Source organism: Amblyomma americanum, chromosome 9 (genome assembly GCF_052857255.1).
Source record: "Amblyomma americanum isolate KBUSLIRL-KWMA chromosome 9, ASM5285725v1, whole genome shotgun sequence".
NCBI lineage: Eukaryota > Metazoa > Arthropoda > Arachnida > Ixodida > Ixodidae > Amblyomma > Amblyomma americanum.
Window position 1 is genome coordinate 16,532,877 of NC_135505.1, and position 21,839 is coordinate 16,554,715.

Consider the following 21,839-nt stretch of genomic DNA (forward strand, 5'->3'; position numbering starts at 1 on the left):
GCCTGCAGAAATGGACCATCAAGCTTGCCAGTTACATGTCCCAGGGTTGCGCTGGAGGAGAGAAGTTGCGGGGAGCACGGGTGGGCCAGTGGCGTCACGGAATGAGGAGGTTTCATTGACGTCGCTCCGGGCCCTCCGCAGGCGCGTGGTTTTAGAGAAATGGGCCAGATTAGTTGAACCACAGCGACGAGGGCAATCGGTTTTTGGAAATTCTAAAAACTTGTACGGCTAATACTAACGGCTGGCTACAAATTTCTCTAAATACAGTCGGGCGTGCATCGGTAACGCTGAAAAATGATTATGAGAATCAGGTTAATCACTTTACGAGTTGACATGTTTGGCCTGTTTTTTCTGACGTCCGCCAACAATGGTAATATTATGCCTCAAAAAGCTTTTCTTTACCTGAAAAACCCAATTTCTAAGAATTAGTGGCGGGCTTCCGTTAAACCCCTGGTGTATATACAGGATCAGCGTATGAGAGGATCGTAACGATATAGTTAGGAAAGAAGCCAAGTCATTAGAGATTGGCTCAAGTCACTTTGGAGCGTGATTCGGAGAAGCCAAATGTGTGTTCTGCTGCTACCAAATGAGTGTTTATAGCAGCGGTGCAATGGAAAAAAAGTTTGGAGGTCCCCTGAATCCAATTTATACGCCCCCCCCCCCCCCCCCCCCCCCCCCCTGCCCACGACCATATGTACAACGATCTTATCCGCAAGTTGGAGGAACCGGAAAAAATATCAGACGATTTAGCGTGTTTCAAGCAAATGTGAATTGGATGCGCTTGGAATAAGCGATGCTCCACTGCCCTGCAATGGCAGGTGTGGCCGCATGGGAGACCCAGGTTGGTCTTCCGGAGACCAATCATTAATTGCACTGACACCTGCTAGGGAGGGCAGCTTGCTCACAATCGGATGGGCAGGGTGTGCTGACGTCATAATGGCACGTGACCTAAGCAGCAGACATTCAAACGCACAACGCCTAAATGGCCACGATAAGTGCCGGCGCACTAAATTGAAATACAATAATATAGTGCCCTACCTGCACCGCTACTTGAGACAACCGCTTAAGGGATGATACCAAGGGACAAATTTGCCATTTTTTCTTTTGATCTAAATTTGCGCTTGGTTTTTTAACCCAGAACTTGTATCCCTACGTCACCGCTTTGCTTTCGAGCCACCAGTGTTCCAATGGCTTCTCGCTTCGCGCAGTGTGCGCCACGGAGCGCAGCGACGAGGATGGGCGGCGCGAGGAGCCGCCGTCGACGCCAGCCGCCGCCTCGGTCAACAGCCGTGTGTCCACGGCGCCGGCATCGCCGCGATCCTTGTCGGTTGACGGCGACCAGGTGGGCAGACGAACGTCTCTAGTTCACACACGTGGCCGAGGAGAAGCGGGAAAAAAGTCGCAATACGCCGCCTCCAGCTTCCACTCATTTTCAAGTGCGCTTACTCACCTTTCTAATCTTAAATGGTTTAACGCTCGCTGGCGCTTGCAAGTAGGGGCGCACGCAAAGAGCTGCGTAGCATATCTCGCATGGGCTCAAGGTTAACAGTGGCGAGACCTCTCTTTGCCTAGAGGGAGTATTGGCGTAGCAATTACCTTTTATTTGTGAACGTTAAAGACAGCTCTGTCGCATTTCAAAGATTTGCTCTTCACATCGCCCACGCGGTGGCAACCGTCGCCGCGCGAGCCGAAACGGGGTCGGCCCAGGTAGCTACCGGAGATGCCCTTGAACTGCTCGCAGCTGCAATTTTCACTGCAGGCGTACAGAAGAAAGATCTGTGGCGAAAGCGTAATGAAAGACACGAGGAATGACATGGCTGTTCCTACAAGATAAATTACTCTGTGGCGAGAAAACTGATGTACCAATCACTTCTTCATTTTCATTTGTTGGATTCATGGAGGTTTAACGTCCCTAACGTCACTAGCTTTAATGTCAATAACTAGAGGTCGGTAATTAGGTATCACTATTTAGTGCTTTAATAGCTCCAGTTCAGGTACTGTTCATTTGCTTACATAAGGAGCATCTTGGACATTTAATTCACTAATTACTTCTCACTAATTAGAGGTCGATAATTGGGTACTACCATTTTGTCCTTTATTATGGAGCAATTTTAGCTGTTTTATCCACTATTTAAGGGTCAAAACTTTGACTTCTCCAGCTCAAGTACTAACAATTTCATTGACGTTCAGTTCATTTCTGGCGTTCTGGCCGTTTTCATTCATCAATTACTCTTAAGAAATTAACAACTACTAAATAGGAGACACTGCTCATTACCTATGCACTTTTATTCAGTACTGCTCTCATGCTTCTCTCCTATGCATCACATCACACTCGCCATAGTACCACCGCACTCAGCCAACGTCATCTAACCCACGCCGCCGGTTTTTCCACTCAATTGTCCATAAAACGATTTCGCATCAAAATTCAGCAGGCCGTATGTGAGAGATCCTATTGCAGTCGATGAGTGGTTGCCGATGCCGCTGGCACTGTCCCATACGAAACTCTGTCATATGGTTCAGATGCAATTCACTGGAGCCACGTACACATTAGGAAACTGAGCACTCTGCACTCGCCACTATTTTTCGTAAGGCCTGCCAAAAATAATACAAGCGCTTTATTTGCGCGCATGGACTGAAAAAAACCCTAACACAGATAGCTATTGCCAACGGCAATATTGAAAGGAAAGACTTCACGGGAGACGTTTATTCTCACCCGCTGCCAGAGACGTGCTGTCAGCGAAGAGCGCCAATCGATGTCGGTGGGAATTTACAGGTGAAAGAGAATGAAGGCGCAGCCAGAGAGGCGACGACGACGAAGGCGCTTAAAGTGCTCACAATATTAAGTTTGATACACGCTCATCAACATCTTGTATTGTGGCACAGAAACTTTTCAAGCTTCAAATACACAAAAAAATTCGTTTCGTATAAGAACACCTTATTCAGACGCATTAACAAAAACCAAAACTACCCACAAAGTAACTTTCAGTGTTACCAATGCTTTTACCACCATTTGCGATGATTTGCTATATAGTGAGGCCGCAGCCAGCCCAAAAACTCGCGCCAGCATTCAATACTGTGGATGGCCTACGGGCGCCTGGACGAAAAAGCGTGCCATGTGTCTAAGCCTGGCAACGTTTAACGCTAGAACCTTATCTACTGAGGCTAGCCTAGCAGTGCTGTTTGAGGAACTAGTGTGAATTAAATGTGCGATATCATTGGGCTTAGTGAAGTTAGGAGGACAGGTCAAGCGTATACAGCACTAAAGGACGGGCATATACTGTGCTATCGCGGATTGGCGGATAGACGAGAAATAGGTGTGGGATTCCTCATGAATCAGGGTACAGCTGGCAACGTAGAGGAGTTCTATAGTATTAACGAAAGGGCGGCAGCTATCGTAATTAGGTTAATGAGAGGTGCAAACTGAATGTGGTGCAGGCCTACGCGCCTACATCTAGTCATGATGACCAGACTGTTGAAAGCTTCTATGAAGACGTGGAATCGGCAATCAGCAAAGTAAAAACACAGCTCACTGCTCTGCTGGGCGACTTCAATGCGAAAGTGGGCAAAAAGCAGGCTGGCGACCAGGCGGGTGGTGACTATGCGATAGGATCTAGGAATAGCAGGGGAGAGCTATTAGTTGAGTTCGCAGATATAAATAATTTACGCATCATGAATACCTTCTCCCGAAAGCGAGAGAACACGAAGTGGACCTGGAAGAGCCCAAATGGCGAGAATAAAAATGAAATTGACTTCATACTATGCGCTCACCCTGGTATCGTGCAGGATGTGGAGGTCCTCGGAAAGGTGCTTTGTAGCGACCACAGAATGATAAGGTCTCGAATCAACTTAGTAGACAGTTTTAGCTGTGCGTACGCAAAGAGTTAGCGTACGCGAGGAGTTTGCGGGGACGGTAGTGCGCATGCGCAGAACGCAAGCGCAAGCCTTGAGTCTTGCGTACGGTAGCCTTGCGTACGGTAGCCAGCGGAGTTTGCGTTGCGGCGCTTGCGTGGCTTGCGTACGCTAACTTTGACAAGATGGCGGCGCCCTGCTCGCCCGCTTCGGAATAAATACATGTCGCCGCTGGATTCTTCGACGCAATAGCTCGCTCAAATGGTAGCGGTTCGCTTTTATTTCGCCTAATCTTGCCCACACGTAGTGGTATAAGCGATAACTAGCCCCTGTTTTTCAGATAATTTGGCGATCTTCAAACTCCTAGGCCTAACTATATTCAGTGTGTTTTCCTCGTAGCAACGACACCTGGCGAAGCAGTTTTCTAACTTTTAGCCAGATCTTGCATTTTCTTCGGTTTGCATAGTTTTTCTTCTTGGAACAAAAAAGGCTCCCAATGCACTCACAGTAGTTATCAGTAATCACGGATGAAATTTACTTCAACCGAGCGTTGATGTGGTTTGACTTCTTGTCACTAGATGGCGCCACGTGCGCCTGAGGGACGCTACGGCACGGTCAGCTAAAACTATACTTCGGAGCGGACAGCGTAACGCACGCAGCGCCGTAGCTCTTTGGGTACGCAAGCACTTGCGTACGCACAGCTAAAACTGTCTAATCTTGAAGAGGGAACGGAAGAAGCTAGTGAGGAGGAAGTCCATTAACGAGCTAGCGGTAAGAGGGAAAATGAAGGAATTCAGGATATCGCTGCAGAACAGATATTCAGATTTAACTGAGGAAGACGATCTTAATGTTCATATAATGAACGATAATCTGACAGCTATCATACGGAGTGCGCAGTAGAAGTAAGCGGTAGGACGGTTCGACAGGATTCCGGCAAGCCATGTCATGAGACGAATGAACTGATTAAGAAACGCCAAAGCATGAGGGCGTCTGACCCTACACATTTTGGGGTTGACTTGGGGAGATAAATATGTTCTCCCCACTTAATTGCGGCTGACACGGCTCAAAGCCGCCCAGACCCCACCCCGTGATCGCGTACGCTACCGAGCGCACGCCAACCACGGCGGGCCTTGCTCTGAGGGAACAAAGGAACGACACATTGGCTGACACAAACAGGCATTTATTGCTACAGCAAAAATAACGCCAGCTAGCAACAAGGTACGCTAATGAATCGAGGTCGTCGCTCACCAGCAAGGTTCCGAGCGAATGTTCGCCCGCGCTAGGGCAAGGGATATATACTCCGAAGGCCGGACGGGACGATATACAGGAGCGGGTCTCCCCGTTGCTTCCTCGCCCCGCCGGTGAAGAGCGGAGCCGTGAGCGGTACGTCCCCTCGCGCCGACGATCCCAGCCGAAGAGCCTGATGCCCCCTCTCCCGCGCGCGGGCTTCAGCAGTCTCGCGTGCAGCGACGCTGGCGCCCTCCCCTGCCAGTTAATGTAACTGACAAGGGAATGCGTTCCTCCTCGAGGGGAGGATGCTGCTGCACGGTGCCTCGCTCGAAAGCAAACACAGGGGGCGGCAGGGCAGGTCTCCACATCCCCCAACCTTAAATAGACCCACGTGCCTGAAAGTACATGCTATGGAGGAGTCTTCTGGTCTTCATGCCCTTGAGGCACGTCTTGCAGCGGAGGTATCGCCAACAGCGTCCACGCAGACTTCCGCGGTGTTCCGAAGGCAGCGTGAAGGTCTCCGCTGGGACGACTCGCATGGCCCGTGGACTACCGTGTCCGCAGACCCGCGAATAGAAGGCCGGTGGGAAAACTGCAGCGCAGGATTCTGCAGTAGTCGCCAGGGTAGCAGTAGCCGCAGGTGACTGCTGACTGGTCTCGCCACAGCTGCCCTGGATGGATGCGGCGAACAGGATACAGGCCGCTCCGTCGCAGCAGGTGGCAGCGAGACGATGTGCACCGGACAGCAAGCCTGGGTGGTTCCACCGGATCTGCAAAATTGGCGAAACGCTCTCGGCGTGCCTTTAACGTAGGTCACGGGAGGGGAAATGGCATCCGCAAGGGCCTCGTGGCACAAAGCCTACGTCGCTAGCAAAACGTGTCGGGCGGCTGTGCAAACCCAAAGTTCGAGTGAACAAAGCCCTATCTTGAGTTTAACGAGACTGCTCAGTTCGTGCGAGGTTACAAAAAAAAACGGGCGGGCAGCAAAGTGCGCCCCCTCTCAACGACACGGTCCGGTGGTCGTGTCTCTTCTAACGTGGTGCAGGCAGCTCCGAAAAGCCTCAGGCCTAACTACCACTCCGAGAACGACCGTGACCACAACAAAGACACGAAACGGGTTATGTGCGCGCAGCTGCGAGGAGACGTCAGCTTTGTGGGGTTGTCCTAACCCGCTCACTGCACAAACCAAGCTTCGGAGCGGTCGGCGCCCGCCGTATCGGACGGTGTCGGAGCGCCCGGTGCCGCGCTGAAATACCAGCGAGCTCGTAGCGGTACCCGTGGCCCCAGGCCACACGGGTCCCGGAGCCGCGACTCCCAGAGTCAAAAAAGAGACAGTAGAGAAAATATATACAGAAACTCGAACCACCCACGTGGCTTCCGTACTCACTCGCTTCGGGCTCAGCAACTCCGCGGGCGCTAGGCCTCGCGCTCCCTCGATGCGGGCCAAGTGATTCTCATGAAGAAACTCCACAGAAATCTTAATTAAAAATGTGCTGAGCCTGTCGAAAAGTTCAAACATGCCGCAGCGCAATACACCTCGCACTCAAGAAAGCATGCCGAAGGTCCTAGCGATCAAAATTCACTCTAGGCCTATCACTTGTTAAGTCCAGACAAAGAGCGTTCCTCGAACCGAACCGACAGTCGTCCAATGTTCCAAGAGCGGGCCCCACATTCGGCTGCCAGATGTAGGGTTTGACTTGGGGAGATAAATACGTTCTCCCCACTCAATCGCGGCTGACACGGTTCAAAGCCGCCCTGACCCCATCCCGTGATCGCGTACGCTACCGAGCGCACGCCAACCACGGAGGGCCTAGCTCTGAGGGAACACAGGAACTACACATTGGCTGACACAAACAGGCATTTATTGCTACAGCAACAATAAAGCCAGCTAGCAACAAGGTACGCTAATGTATCGAGGTCGTCCGACTCACCAGTAAGGTTCCGAGCGAATGTTCGCCCACGCTAGGGCAAGGGATATATACTCCGAAGGCCTGACGGGACGAGTTCGGGAGCCTGTCTCCCGGTCGCTTCCTCGCCCCGCCGGCGAAGAGCGGAGACGCGAGCGACACGTCCGCTCGCGCCGACGATCCCAGCCGAAGCCCTATCTCTCGCGCGCGGGCTTCAGCAGTCTCATGTGCAGCGACGCTGGCGCCCTCCCCTGCCAGTTAATGTAACTGACAAGGGAATGCGTTCCTCCTCGAGGCGAGACTGCTGCTGCACGGTGCCTCGCGAGAAAGCAAACACAGGGGGCTTCAGGGCAGGTCCCCACAACATATAATAGAACTTGCAGAACTATCGAAGTTGATATATGAGCGCAAGGTAGCCGACATAAGGAAGTTTAATTATAGAGAGAATCGAGCATGATCTATAGAATGGAGGTATCCTAAAGTCGGTCAAGAGGATAATAGGGATATGTAAAAACCAGATGTATGCGTTAAGAGACAACGAATGCAATGTCATCAGCAATAAGCATAGTATAGGTAAAGGAGCCGAAGAGTTTTACACAAATATATACAGTAGCCAATGTTATCAGAACGTTAATGTTAGAGACAGTAGCGTACAGCAATGCGTCATCCCGCAAGCAACGAAAGAGTAAATAAAGCCTGAGGAGCAATGCAAAAGGGAAAAGCAACTGGTGACGATCAGGTAATAGCAGATCTGTTGAAAAAGGGAGGGAAGATTCTGCCAGAAAAGCTAGCCACCCTGTATACGCAATAAATTGTGACCTCGACCGTACCAGAAGCTTGGAAGAACGCAAACATAATGTCAATTCATAAGAAAGGAGCCGCCAAGGACTTGAAAAATTACAAGCCGATCAGCTTACTGTCCATTGCCTACAAGGTATTTACTAAGGTAATCGCTAATAGAATGCTATTGTATCTAATGCTATTTTAGGTGAACATAAATTTACATTCACTGTGTACGTTCATGTAAATACTCTTATACATGCATATATATATATATATATATATATATATATATATATATATATATATATATATATATATATATATATATATATATATATATATATATATATATATATTGACTATATAAAAGGAAACTTAAAGCACGTAGGCATGAGTGGCAAATATACAGCACGCAACTATGGTAGCCTTATACATGCAGCAAACAAAATATTCTATAAAAGTGATGGCACAGGAGATAATCATGAAATGTAAATGCTGGAAAGAACAAGAAAAGAAGTTAGAGAACAACTGCAAAACAGTGAAAATACTGCTAACGACAACAAAGATAATTTTAAAAAATTGCGGCGCAGCCACGGGGTTGCAGCGCCGCCAGCGCCATGGCGCAGCCACGCCGATGGTTCGGAATGCTACCTTAATGTAGCTACTGCTACGAAACACTGTAGCTAAGTAATCGTACACAACAAACCAACAAACCATGCTCAATTAAAAATTACGGCGAAACTCATATTTGTTTGCTTGAATAAGGTATTTCTGCAATTTTTCTTTGTTAATCTTGTTTGTTTCAATATTTTCTCTTTGTACGAAATTTAAGTAATCGGGCATATGGTGCTGCAGCATGTGTAGGCCATGGTTTGTACGTGAAAAGGGTATTAACCCGTAGTCTGTTTCTATTCTAGTAGGTGGATGCGGAGGGTCTTCTCAAATTGCATAAGTTAAGAAAAATGGCGTTGTTGCTTCTTAGACTAGGTTTATATTTTATAACGAGATTAAATTTGCGAGTATGCGGTACGGACTGCACAATAAACGAGAAAAAAACTCTTGTATGGGCGTCTTGTGGGGCATTGGCTACGTGAGGAATGGCTTTTTTCTGCAGTATGATCAATTTGTTAATGTTAGTCAGTCCAAACAAGTCTGCTGGAGCAATGATTGCATTGTATTTACAATAAAGTCTCACAATTCAGTAATTTAATTTTAGTCGGAAGCACTTGTCTAAACCATACCACAAGCTCTTGCGAAGTTTCCTGCTGAGCGTTCGACGTGCGCACTCCAGTTTAGGTGCTGAATAAATGTCATTACCAACATTTTTGCCGCTTTTACGACTTTTATGTGTTTGGTACCGAGTTCTATGTTGATATCTCGACTAATAACCTTCCATAAATGCGTAATTATTAGGTCTTTTGTATTGTCAACGTTAATTTCTAAGGCATTTATTTGAGTCCACGGCGACAAGTTTGTTACTGCAACATTTGCGGAGTTTGTGAGCTCATCGATACCAGTCGACTGAAAGAAAAGGCTCGTTTCATTGGCGTAAATAGTGTAAGAAGCAAGGTTGCTGATGTTGATGATATCATTATTGTAAATATTAAAAAAGAACCGGGTTCAGGACGGTGCTCTGTGGTGATACACCTAAAGTAACATTTAGTACACAGTGAGATTCATTGATTACAACGCATTGTTTTCGATTTGGCGCTTCTTATTCAGATCTTTCATCTCCTGAGAGCTTGCGGTTGTGCAGTCGAACCATCCCGTCGCCTACTTCCACAGCTCACTCTGTAATGATGGCTGTTAGTTAGATTGTAGTTAATTGGTTGAACTTTAATTAAGGTCGTCTTCCTCAGATAAAGCCAAAGATCTCTTATACAGTTATATCCTGAGTTCCTCTATTTTCTATCTTACCGCTAGCTCGTTAATGGACTTCCTCCTTACTAGCTTCTTCCGTTCCCTCTTCAAGTCTAAGCTAATTCGAGACCTTACCATTCTGTGGACGCTACAGCGCACCTTTCCGAGGACGGCCACATCCTGAACGATGCCGGGTTGAGCGCATAGTATGAAGTTGATTTTTTTTTTAGTCTCACCATTGGGGCTCTTCCAGGTCCACTTCCTGCTCTCTCGTTTGCAGAAGAAGGTATTCATGTTTCGTAAATTATTGCTCTCTGCGAAGTCTACTAACAACTCTACCCTGCTATTCCTGTAGCCTATGCTGCAGTCCCCCACTACCTGGTTTCCAGCTTGCTGCTTCTGGTCTACCTTGGCATTGAAGTCGGCCTGTCAGTACGTGCACAGTGTCTCTACTTTGCTTAATTGTGATTCGACGTCTCCATAGAAGCTTTCCACGATGTAGTCATCATGGGTGGGAGTAAGCGCGTAGGCCTGTACCACTTTCAAACTGTACCTTGAAGGCCTGGCCTTCCATGGTCTCGCCCGACGAGTGACGCACGCAGAGTAAAAGACACCGGTTCATTCCGGACTGTTTGAAAGGGCACAGCAGGGAGCGTAGCGGCGGAGCAGAGCATGCGGTCTAGGCTCTCGAAAGCGCAATGCTTGGACTACAACACACTGGGAATGGGAGGAAGCAGCGAGGATAAAATGGGGCTCGAAGCGGTGAAAGAAAGCAGGCTGCTAGCGTATACTAACCACTCACGCCGAACAGTTATTCCCTCCTCGGGGACACCGCTTCTATCTTCTGTCTTGATGGTAAGTGTCGACCGTGTTGTGCTGGCCAGCGGTAGCGTGGCCGTGTCCCCGCAGTGCCTTGAAAAACGCTCTCCCGTGCTGTCACAGAACGCTTGCTATACAAGTTTTTCAAGTTTTCCACACTTTGCTCAACCGTCGGCCAATGAACTGGAACAAGTTATGCATTATTGGCGTCTTAAAAAAAAAAAACGCCAGGTCCCCGTAAGAGTCAGAGCAAAACTACCCGCGTCGAAACAGCAGTGCAAATGCACCCCAGCTTTCAGTACAACAATTTTGTGCAGGCATAGAGACCAGGGCACGCGGGAAATAGTTTAAGCGTTCCTGATTCATGAAAAGCAAGAAAAGTGCGTGAGCAAGCCATATATAGCGCTTACTCAAAGAGAAATTGATTATCTTAGCAGCTGAGTGACTAGTGCTGGTTTTACCTCTCTCCTCCTTTCTCTCTGTTTTGTGGACGTACTCAATCAGCGATGCAATGCCACACGTTGATGGTGCTTAGATTATCATATTTATTGCGCTATCAAAGCAATGCAATCATCAGTCGTAAGTCAGCGCCTGTGTCTGTCCGCTCCTTTAGTCCCGTCTTTTTGCGCTGTACCTTTTCCTGCAGCAAGGACGTTGAAGGTCAGACTGCAGCCCACGGCGAAATCGGTGTCGCTAGGCCAGTAAAGCTTTCGCTTTAAAAGCCTCGTCTTCCCTGCAGTCCTGCGCCTCTCCATGGTGGATGAAGTGCAGCGCTGCTAGCTTTTCCTTTAGTTATATTAATAACTATATGCCATCGCCCGCGGTGCCCGTGTGCTGCCGGCGAGCGCGCGCGCCTACGCTGGTGGCGGCACTGAACGGAGAACGGATAAGCTCAGCCTTGACGCACTTAAGTCCTAGGGCCAGTTTCCAAAGCGTGCCCGCTCTTTATGAAATTTCTCTATGGAGCTGATTTCGCCGCCCTCATAGGCTCGGCGCCCCAGCAGTCACATGCCACATCTCGCGATCAGCAGTTCTGTCATGAGCAGGTTCACTGCACCCGTAAGCACCTAGACATTGACTCGAAGAGAGCGCGCGCAGTTTAAATGGATAAAATGAGGACGTAGAGCCCTACAACCTCTTATTAAGCCTAATTACGCTATGTGCCACCCCCTCGGTAATACTGTAGATTTAGTGTAGTTATTACTAAAACGTGTATGGCCATATCATGAATGCGGAGAAATCCTACACGTAGCTCTCGTCGGTACGCTAATCCACTATAGCATAATAAGTGATCGCCCTTTAGAACTGTATGCGCCTCATCCGTCCTCCTAACCTCATGAAGCCATGTAATAACTCATTTAATTTCCAATAGTTCCTCGAACAGCACTGCGAGACTAGCCTCAGTGGATAAGGTTTTATCAGTGTTTTTGTTCGGGCAACACTGCGATTTAGCCTCCGAACGCTTTCTTTTCGAAGAGGGCGCGTTTCTTGAGCCAAAAATTACCCCACGGAGAAAAGAGAAGCATCGAAAAGTGGTGCGCCACCTGCGCCGGCGTTTTATCAAACACGGCGCGGAATGCTTCGTTTGCAGCGCAGCCTTACCAAGGCCAGCTCGACAGCGCGTCGTCGGCACCGGCGCAGTCCGTCTCAAACGCCGCGCCATGGATTGTGGAAGTGCTCTGAGGCTAGTACCACCATGAGCACCCTTGTTTTTTTGTAAACGACAAAACCGTGTGTAGCGTTAGTTGTTGCCAAGTTCAGTTTCCAATGGCGGCCTGTCCGGAGCAAGAGGTTCTCAGCACTCTCAGCGGCGCCACAGGCCTCACCTCCGCAGCCGCTGAAGACAGGGCCGTGGGTTAATTGGTTTATTCGTATAGTAGGTTGTGGCCAAGCACTACACCACGCAAAGTTTTTTTATGCAGTGGAGAATTGCGCTGAACCGCGGGTCGAGCCCCGGTCCTCCTGCACGCGAGGCGGATGCTCTACCTCCACGCCATTGCTGCTTACGAAATTTTAAAAACTGATTTGGCTATTAACGGCAGGCTGCAAATTTGTAATTGCAAGTGGGCACGTATTGATTATAGTTTAAAACCGAACTATTCAAATATAGTTCATAACTCGGCTAGTTAACATGTCATCTCTTTTCTGGCAACCGCCAACACTGGTTTACTATGCCAGAAAATCTTCCTGTTGTGGAGGACTTCTTTGAGACACCTGCCATGGCAGAACTTGTAGTGCTTGACAGTCACCGAAGTGCTCAACACTTCGTCCCATCTTTGTATTTCAACCACGACAAATTTCTCCATGAGTAACAAACTCCCCAAACAGCTACCCTGATTGCGGTGAACGCGGACCGCTTGCACCGCAGAAATACGTGCCTATCCTTTTCGCTCTGGTTGCATTTCGGCTGGAATACGCCCTTGCTGGCAATTTCTCACATCGCTCTCACTGATCAGTGCTCTGCCTTTACGGGACGCAGCCTTGGCTACGCACACTGCGGGGTCAAGGATGCCCGCAACCCAAGACGACGTGGACGACATCCCGCAAATGGCATAAGGCAGGCAGAGCGGGCGGGCCTGTATAGAGTGTTGCTGCAGAGACCAGGTTTCAGGAATCGGCTACTGGAGCCTCAATAGAAATAATGAAAAGGCCCTCTTGGCAGATGACCACGATGCCATTCCAAAACTTGTGCTAGAAGCGAGAGACGACACGTGCGTGAGGACTCCGTTGGATGTTTTGGCGGCTCGCGCTCATTTCTACTACAGTGCCACAGAAAGTTCCGTCTTGTGGAAATATGGGGGGAGCCTTCCGCCCCGCACTCCCACTCTGTGGATGCAGCGTTCCCGCTCGATAACGGCGGAGGGGTTCGTGCTCGAGGGAACAAAGGGAAGGGACGACAATGTGTGAACCCTCATAAGCTACTTATTACACTTTCAAATAATACACAGAACGGGCCAGCTAGCTACAGAATATCAGCGAGGCATTCCTCGGAAGTAGAAGGCTACGTAAGAAGGGGCTTCCGACTTACCGGTTGGGACAGGGGAGCGGACTCGGAGGTATCGGCGGCGAATGTTTGTATGCGCCGGCAATTGGCGGCCGGGTTTTCCTGTGCGCGCCGCATCGTTGGTGCAAAGCCATCCCCGATCATTTGCTGGTGAAAGCGCCGAGAGCACGCGTTTGCCGCGCTCACTTCGCTGCCTGGAACCAGGAGTACAGCGGCAAGGAGCGACGGACCTCCGAGTGCGTGCGGCTGCAACCGCTCGTGACGCTGGCAGGATCCCGAAGTGAGTCTCACCGGCGACGGCCGGTCTCAGGGGAGCGCGCGCTCGAGGGGAGCCCCCTCGACACCGGCCATGCACCGGCTCCGCGGAGTTCCGCGTAACATTCGAGGTGGCGCTCCCGTCGCTGCTTCCGCTTTCCCCAAGAGGGAGAATTCCCTCCTCGCCCAGGCAGTGCTGTACTGGCTCCTGACGCACGATGATGATGGCCGGCCGCGTCGAAACGGGGGGGGGGGGGGGGGGGGGGGGGGGGACAGGTTTTCCACAGTCTATAGCACTGTCACACGCATGTGCAGGCAGCGCCTGCATAAATAATTGCCCTGTGCTGAACACGATACTACTACACTTTCTTTTGTTTACACCTGCCTACTGCTTCAAACGGTATTCGCGCATTTTATCGCAGCTATCATTATTCTTGTGTGAAGGCACAGCGCGGTCCTCAAGGTTGATATGAGGAAAGAAAGGCTCTCGGAAATCGTGCCACCTTCCGTTTCCGTCTTGGGTTCAGCTGTGCTTGAATAGAGGGCGCATTCGACTCTTGTTCAATGCGGAACTTTTTTCCCCAGAGGGAAGAGGACATCTTCAAAATCTCGGACCTCTTCCTGGCCGGATCCCGTGCGCAGTCACCGTGCGACAGCACGACACCGGGCCGCGCCGACCTCGAGGTGAGTATGCAGGTGAACGCAGCTAGGCGGAGCTCCGCGCCGAGGATTTTTAGCGCCACTGTGGAGGGGACACGTTCACTCCACAAGGTTCTTTTGAAAAGATTGCGTGCAGAAGGTTTCTTCCCTCGCTAACACAGTCCATAGACTTCAGCCTGTGATTCGTATACACGGCCTGTAAAACACTGTTCTAGACTGCGCATATAAGGCGTTTCAGCGAGGCCTGCCGGTAATTTTTAAAATAGGTTTTTTAGGTTAAGAGAACCTTTCCGCGACGTAGTAATACCAGTGTTCGCAGGCGTAAAAAAACAGGCGAATCATGTTAACTTGTCAAGCAATTAACTAAAAATTAATAGTAGTGTAGTTGAAGTAATTTTAATAGCCACCTGCCGCGGTTGTTCACAATCCGGTGGCCAGGTTGCTACATGCTACGATAGGTAGGTTGTGATGACGTCACAAGTTCTTGTGACCTCGGGATCAATCAGGGCGGATTGTAATGATGTCGCAAGGTGACTTGACCTGTCTAACAGTTAGCAAATTTTTTTTAAAATTAAGACTCGGCAAATAAGACAAGGACAGGAGACATAGGAACCAACACGACACCACGAGAGCAAGCTTATTACTCTGTATTTATTAATGCAAGCACATGCTATATAAGCGTGGAACCCAGGCGCGCAACCGGAGCCCGGGAGAAGCGTTGTGGGCTACAGTCAGATGCAATGCATCTTCGGCTATGCCGAGTAGGGGACTCCCCTACTGTTAGCCAGTTCCATCTTTTGTTGTTTAACCGTTTTGACGCTTAAATTGTCTCTTGTGCATCAACTTGTATATAATGTAAATTTTTGTACATAAAACTTCGTCGTACTCCCCTAATGCCTGCATCTTCGTCGCAAGACCGTCGCTGACGGGGCACCCCTGGTGCGAAGAAAACTTTCAGTCAGTCCAATCAACCAACCGCCACTGAAGGGGCACCCCTGAACTAAAGAAGATAAAGAACCCAGCAGACCTACGACTTTACTGATGGTTCGCATGCGGTGTTCATGATATTTATATCCGGTGATAATGTTGCGGAAGGGTTGAAATGCGGGCCAGTTGGTTCATAGTAACTTGAAAAAAAAAACAGTCACAAAAAACAAGGGACAAGAGAAGGAGTGTACACGCCACAACGACTGGACTGTCAACTGAGATTTATTAGACAAAAACATAGTCCCAGCAAGGCCAGCAGAGCATGCGCAACAGCCGTATCACAACTCACAGCGCAAAGGGCAGGCAAGATACACCTCTACCGTGACCGGCCTAAAAAAGCAAATTCCTTTTCGAGTAAGCGCACCGAAGTTGTGCTAATGCAATCTTGGCCTGACAAACTGATATGGTAAGCCTCCAAGGTTTCTCGCTCTTGTTTACCCCTGCCTCTACCAAGAATCATTACGTAGCTGAACAGTGGATAACACCCACATTCATTGCAATGGCGAGGCAAGTTGGCACCGTCATCGGACCCCAGGGAGGAGTGGTGCTCACGCAGCCGGTCATTAATACATCGACCTGTTTGGCCTATGTATACTCTTTTGCATGTGAGGGAGAACTTGTACACGACCTGAGCTACACACGCCGTGAAGCGTTCTCGTCCTGCGTTGTACAAACGTAGTTCCTTTCCCTGCCTCGAGAAATGCGCGAGCACAGACCCGAAAGCTTGCAAGGGGCAGAAAACACCACACTCACTCCCTGCCTGGCCGCCACTTTTTTGATGCCGTGGCTCACTTTATGCACGTACGGCATGACCTCAGCGTGGCCAGCTCGGCAGCGGTTGTTGACGCTCTTAATAGCGGTATTCCTGGTGCCAACAGGGCTTTTTCAGTTGACATTGAGCACCTTTTCTACAGCATTCCCCACGATGAACTCTTTGTTGCTGTGCGTGAACTTATTGATCTTTGCAGTACGGTGAACTTTCAAAACGCATGTGGCATGTCGGTTGATACCTTTTTGGAGTTGTTATCCTTTTACCTGTCATCAACCGTTGTTGAATTCAAAGGCTCCTTGTTCGTTCAGAAAAGTGGAATATGTATTGGCTCTAGCGTCGCTCCAGTGCTTTCTCAAATATTTTTAGCAAGATTTGACAGAACACTTCAGGAACATCTTCAGGACAAGCGTGTGTGCAAAGTTTTTCGGTACGTGGACGATTTTTTAGTACTCTTGGAGCTTTTACCTAATGACACTCTGCCTGCAGCAGTAGACGATGTTTTGAGTGCTTTTAAAGTTTCTTCACGCGCTTTTAATTTCACCCACGAACTGCCTAACAATAATTCCATCAGGTTCCTAGAACTGCAAATAACCTTCTTTGACGATGGCCATTTATGCTGGATGTTTTTTACCTAGAACCAAGAACGCTCTGTTACCGTTAGGTTCTGCGCACTCAAAGATTATAAAGAGAGGCATTGTGATGAATTGTTTCCGCAATGCGCTGGAAAAGAGCTGTCACCACGCTATCAAAAAGAGCCTTGATAATCAGTTCCAACGTTTGGAAGCCACAGGGTTCCCTAAAAATCTTTTGAAAGCAGTGGCTGAATCGCTGCTTCAGAAGCTCAAGAAAGAACGGACGAAGCCGGCTGATGGTGAAGCAACTGAACGCCAAAAGTTCGAGGTCATGCCGTACGTGCATAAAGTGAGCCATGGCATCAAAAAAGTGGCGGCCAGGCAGGGAGTGAGTGTGGTGTTTTCTGCCCCTTGCAAGCTTTCGGGTCTGTGCTCGCGCATTTCTCGAGGCAGGGAAAGGAACTGCGTTTGTACAACGCAGGACGAGAACCGCTTCACGGCGTGAGTCGCTCAGGTCTTGTACAAGTTCCTCCTCACATGCGAAAGAGTATACATAGGCCAAACAGGTCGATGTATTAATGACCGGCTGCGTGAGCACCACTCCTCCCTGGGGTCCGATGACGGTGCCAACTTGCCTCGCCATTGCAATGAATGTGGGTGTTATCTACTGCTCAGCAACGTAACGATTCTAGGTAGAGGCAGGGGTAAGCAAGAGCGAGAAATCTTGGAGGTTTACCATATCAGTTTGTCAGGCCAAGATTGCATTAGCACAACTTCGGTGCGCTTACTCGAAAAGGAATTTGCTTTTTTAGGCCGGTCACGGTAGAGGTGTATCTTGCCTGCCCTTTGCGCTGTGAGTTGTGATACGGCTATTGCGCATGCTCTGCTGGCCTTGCTGGGACTATGTTTTTGTCTAATAAATCTCAGTTGACAGTCCAGTCGTTGTGGCGTGTACACTTCTGCTCTTGTCCCGTGTCTTTTGTGACTGGGTTTTTTCAAGTTATACTGTTGCGGTCAGTGCATGACTGCCGTTTACTTTATTCTTTGTTGTGCCTCCCACGTTTGGCTTCTGTATTCATTATTTATGAGTTTTTTTTTTACACAGGTCTATTAAGAGTGCGCCGTTGTTGTCCGTTCTTTTATTAACCGCCCACAATTTCCACCTTGTCTGAGAAGTAGGCCTATTCCTCCCTTCTTTCTAGATCCTGCGTTCCTGTGGCACCCTACCTAGGCGGAACTGTCTATTGATGATTGTTCTTCTATCTCGAAGATGTGTTCTTCTAGAGGATCTCACCGACTATAAAGCCGCATTTCACCCCATTTGACTAGTACTATGCATCACCTGCTGAAAAATCAACAAGGATGTTCCGCGTGTAATTCGAGAACCAATGGAAACCACGCCTGGCCACAAAGGGCTTCTGTGTTCGATCTTCAGTATTAAGGATTGCGCGAATTTTTTGCGGTCACGCTTCGTGTTGAATGCTGAGCTAGAGTGAATTCGTTCTCTTTCTGGACAGTATTACGGGTCTGCTATACGACTTAAAAGCTCTGGTTTAAGAACGCGTCTTCGTTAAAGGAATACGTTAATTATGCATGTAACTACGGCTTATGCAGAAAACTGAAGCTGCCATTTAGCTTATGGTCACTTGTCAGAGTACTCAAGAAACATTTGTACTGTACTTGATGTATTGCTATCAGTTCATCACCTTTAATGCACATCGCGCAAAGGGAAATAGTGAACACCGAGGAGCGTTTGAAAACTTTGGTTTGCCATTGCTTCAGACCGCATATTCGCTGGTGTTTAGCCTGGGGCGAGGAAGACATGCCGTACTACGTTCACTTGTTACGATTTGCGAAAAATACCAGTCGCATGGAAGGGATTTTTTGGCACGAGATAGAAGTTCCGAAGGTCCACCTTGGACTGCAAACAGGACGCCGTCTCCCGCAGGTGCTGGACGTTGCGCGCTCTTCTTCGACTGAGCCGTCAACGGTGCTGTACATGGATGCAGGTGAGTGTCCTCCGGATTGGGAGGCGCCACCCTATGGCCTTTTATCAAAAGTGGCCGTTTCTTCTTGCCCTGTTGCTGCTTTCCGCACCTAACGATGCACGAGCAGCGATGAGCGAACCGGAGAGATCCTTGCGTCAGGCCTGGAGCAGATCGAAGCCTGAGCGTGTGTGGCCGATCATCCCGTTTGTCTTTTTTTGCCACCTTCTTCACTATAGTTTCTGTGCAGGTTCTCAATTGAGGGTGAATAAAAAAGATTGTAATTACCCTATGCTGCGTAAATCACGAAACTCAGTCGGGGCTGTGCAGCAGCTGCGGCAGCAGCAGCGTGTTGCGCACGCGTAAGCCTGCGACCCGATGTCAGCAGCGCAGAACGTGGACGACACACGAGCAGAGAAGCACACACTACGATGAGCGCTGACTTTCAACAGCATTTAATTGGAAAGGACACAGCTTCCTATACTCGCACGTACAACCCACGTCACGCACATGTCATTTTACACCATGATGAACACGTCGTCGTGCACATTCAGCGCAAGATTACTGCGCGCCAAACAGCTGAAGTTCCTTTTTTGCTAACATTACGGACGGCTATCTTGCGCATTGGTCCGTTAGTTTGGCTATCTCGGCGGCCACAGTGAACAGTTGGTCCGCGAGATTATTGAGGTACTCTTCAGCTCGTGGTGCCGGAGTCGGTGCCAGCCCTTCGCATAGCCGGTTCCGAATGGGCTGGGCCGCCGTGCACCGAGACGTATCTTCTGCCATGCCAGGCGGCGAGGAAGTGACGCTGCGAAATTCCCTCGTCCATGTTCCCCAGCGCCACGTCTTCTTTCGTAGGTCCGGCAACTCCTCACCCTCGTAATGCTGCGTGTGAAGGGCTCGTTTGGTAGTTCTTACCCGCTGTCTGCCGAGGTCCTTATTTTCCCCAAGCCCTCTGCGAAAGAAGACACGACACGCACTTGGTTCCCTCGTCCGTCTTCTGCTCGAGACGGACCTCTATGGCAGCATGCAGTGCGCGCTGTGTAGTGCCGTGGCTCCCACCCCCTCTCCGCGAGTGTCGCGCGAGCAGTGCTGTGTTTCACGCAAACAATCCCGGGCGCGGCCCCCACGTAGGACGCCCGAATCTCGAAGCGCCCGAAGCACCTGTGTGTGTGCATTGTGTGCTTCCTCTTTACCGTTCCCGTTTCCCCTTCTTCGCTTGGATCCGTTATTCTCTATCCCTTAATTCCACCACCCCTCGCGGTGCAGCGCAACGAAATAGCTAAGGAGAAAATTCCGCGCCCTGCGCAACGTTTTCTTCCAACCTTCCATCGACTCCTTCCTGCACTAACGCCATCTCTTGGTCGCACCGTGAACGCGTGTTGCACGCAGCGCGGCCAGCAGGGGCGCCGAGAATTTATTACGAGCGCCCTAATTACCATCTGCGCGAGTGATCCGGCGGATGCCGTTCTAGAAAGAGCCCCCGCTGGAATAAAGATGAATTCGACAACAGGTCGAAGGGGGAAGGAAAGGGGGGAGGGGGAGGGGGTGTTATCAGCAAGCTTAAGTGTGCTGCTGGACAATGCATGGCGTTTATATATTTGAAGCATATGGGAGAAAAAGGTGTTTTTATGCATCTGCCATTGTTTCATGCGGCAGCCGCAGACACTCTGTCCCATGTATTAGCTAATCTATGGCGGATTGAATTATATATTGTCCACCTTCCATACCCTGCCCATTACTTTCATTTTATTGTCTCCAGCCACTGACCTATGATGCTTTCTGTCTCTTGGCATTACACTCATAACTTTTCATTTTGGGACTCGCTGCGCTGGTGTAGTGCATACTTAATTGGATATGTTTCAGGTTGGAAGTATATACGCACACATGGTTTGCAGTGAAAGGTTGTCATTGCTTTTTGAGTTTCGCTGGTAGTATTAAGGCCACTGAAGAAATGTTCGAGCGGGCTTCACATGTGTCCTGCTCGGGGGATAGGATGGAGCTGAAGATGAAAACCGCGTTTTATGTCAAATTCGTGACCAGTTTTACCCCTATTTTTACGCATTAGAAAATACGGCGAATGACATTTGTCGCGCAGGGTCGTCGGCGGACGAAGCTCCCGAGCAGAGTGACCTGGAAGAGGACGCTTGCGTGCGCTGCCCAGACAACCCCATCACTATGTCCAGGGCTGTGGCCATTCGCTCAGCCCCTGCACACTCCGGCGGGCACCTTCCGCGGCCTAAGCCACCGAAGTGTTTCGGCGGCGCGTTACAGGCTAGGGACGGGCACGGACTCGCGGAGCGCGCCTTCCGACCGTCTGCAGTGGACCCCAGGAATCGGCCGCACCGGGAGAAAGGCACACGGGTTTAGTAGGGGCGGCGGTCGCCTGTCTCCCTCTAATTTTCTGCAGCGTGTGTACTGCAGTAGGCAGATATATTTTTTAAATAAAGGTGATTTTGTTCATATATAGTGCAGCAATGTCCACTCAGCTGCCAGAACTTCCTTTGCAACCTCCCATCCCTGATTACGTGCTCCAGAAGCCTCGAGAGGCTCTCTAGTTGCCTCAGCTATTGTAGCGAATTTCGTGAATTCGGCAATGACACATGATGACGCAGGCTGATGATGCGTGCACATTGTGAGCGCGTCTTTGCCAACATGGCGAGGTGCCTCACCAGTTATCGTGTTCAGCCGCTGAGAACTCCGTTGCTGTTCTGCACTATAAACGTGGATTACCCTCTGAGGGAGTTAAAAAAGGAAGTAAAGAGTCCCCTAGCGCACACACTTCTAGGGCAGAGAATGCTGTCCATGTTCAGGGGTACATTCCGATCACTAACTATAACAAATTCTCACTGTTAGCCACGAAGGCATATTCCCGCCTCAAAGCAGACTAACTTCGAACAGTTAGCAGTGGATCAACCTTTAAACTCGGCACCGGGGGTGCTGCGGTTGCGAAAGAGAGGAGATTTAAACCTCGTTTAATATCTTCGTAATTGCAAGAACTTCGCCTGCTTTGAAGCAGGAATGTGCTTCCGCTGGCACCTGTAAGTATTCAGTGTTTTTAGTGATGGAAACATACCCCAGGGCATGGCCAACATGCCCTGCCCCTAAAAGGGAGTGCACTAGGGGACGGCCCGCTCCCTTTTTACTTCCTTTCAG

General features: G+C 49.6%; 1 protein-coding gene across 1 annotated transcript in view; it reads left to right on the forward strand.

The window, feature by feature from the left end:
- LOC144104185 (bestrophin-4-like) overlaps positions 1 to 21,146 on the forward strand; it is a 156,671-nt gene extending 135,525 nt beyond the window's left edge. Inside the window, exons 13-16 of the mRNA XM_077637051.1 lie at positions 1,209 to 1,342; positions 14,293 to 14,391; positions 18,647 to 18,707; positions 20,782 to 21,146. Of these exons, the coding sequence (XP_077493177.1) occupies positions 1,209 to 1,342; positions 14,293 to 14,391; positions 18,647 to 18,707; positions 20,782 to 21,053 (566 nt within the window). The 3' untranslated portion in view covers positions 21,054 to 21,146. The remainder of the gene's footprint in view (positions 1 to 1,208; positions 1,343 to 14,292; positions 14,392 to 18,646; positions 18,708 to 20,781) is intronic.
- Positions 21,147 to 21,839: the final 693 nt, after the last annotated feature.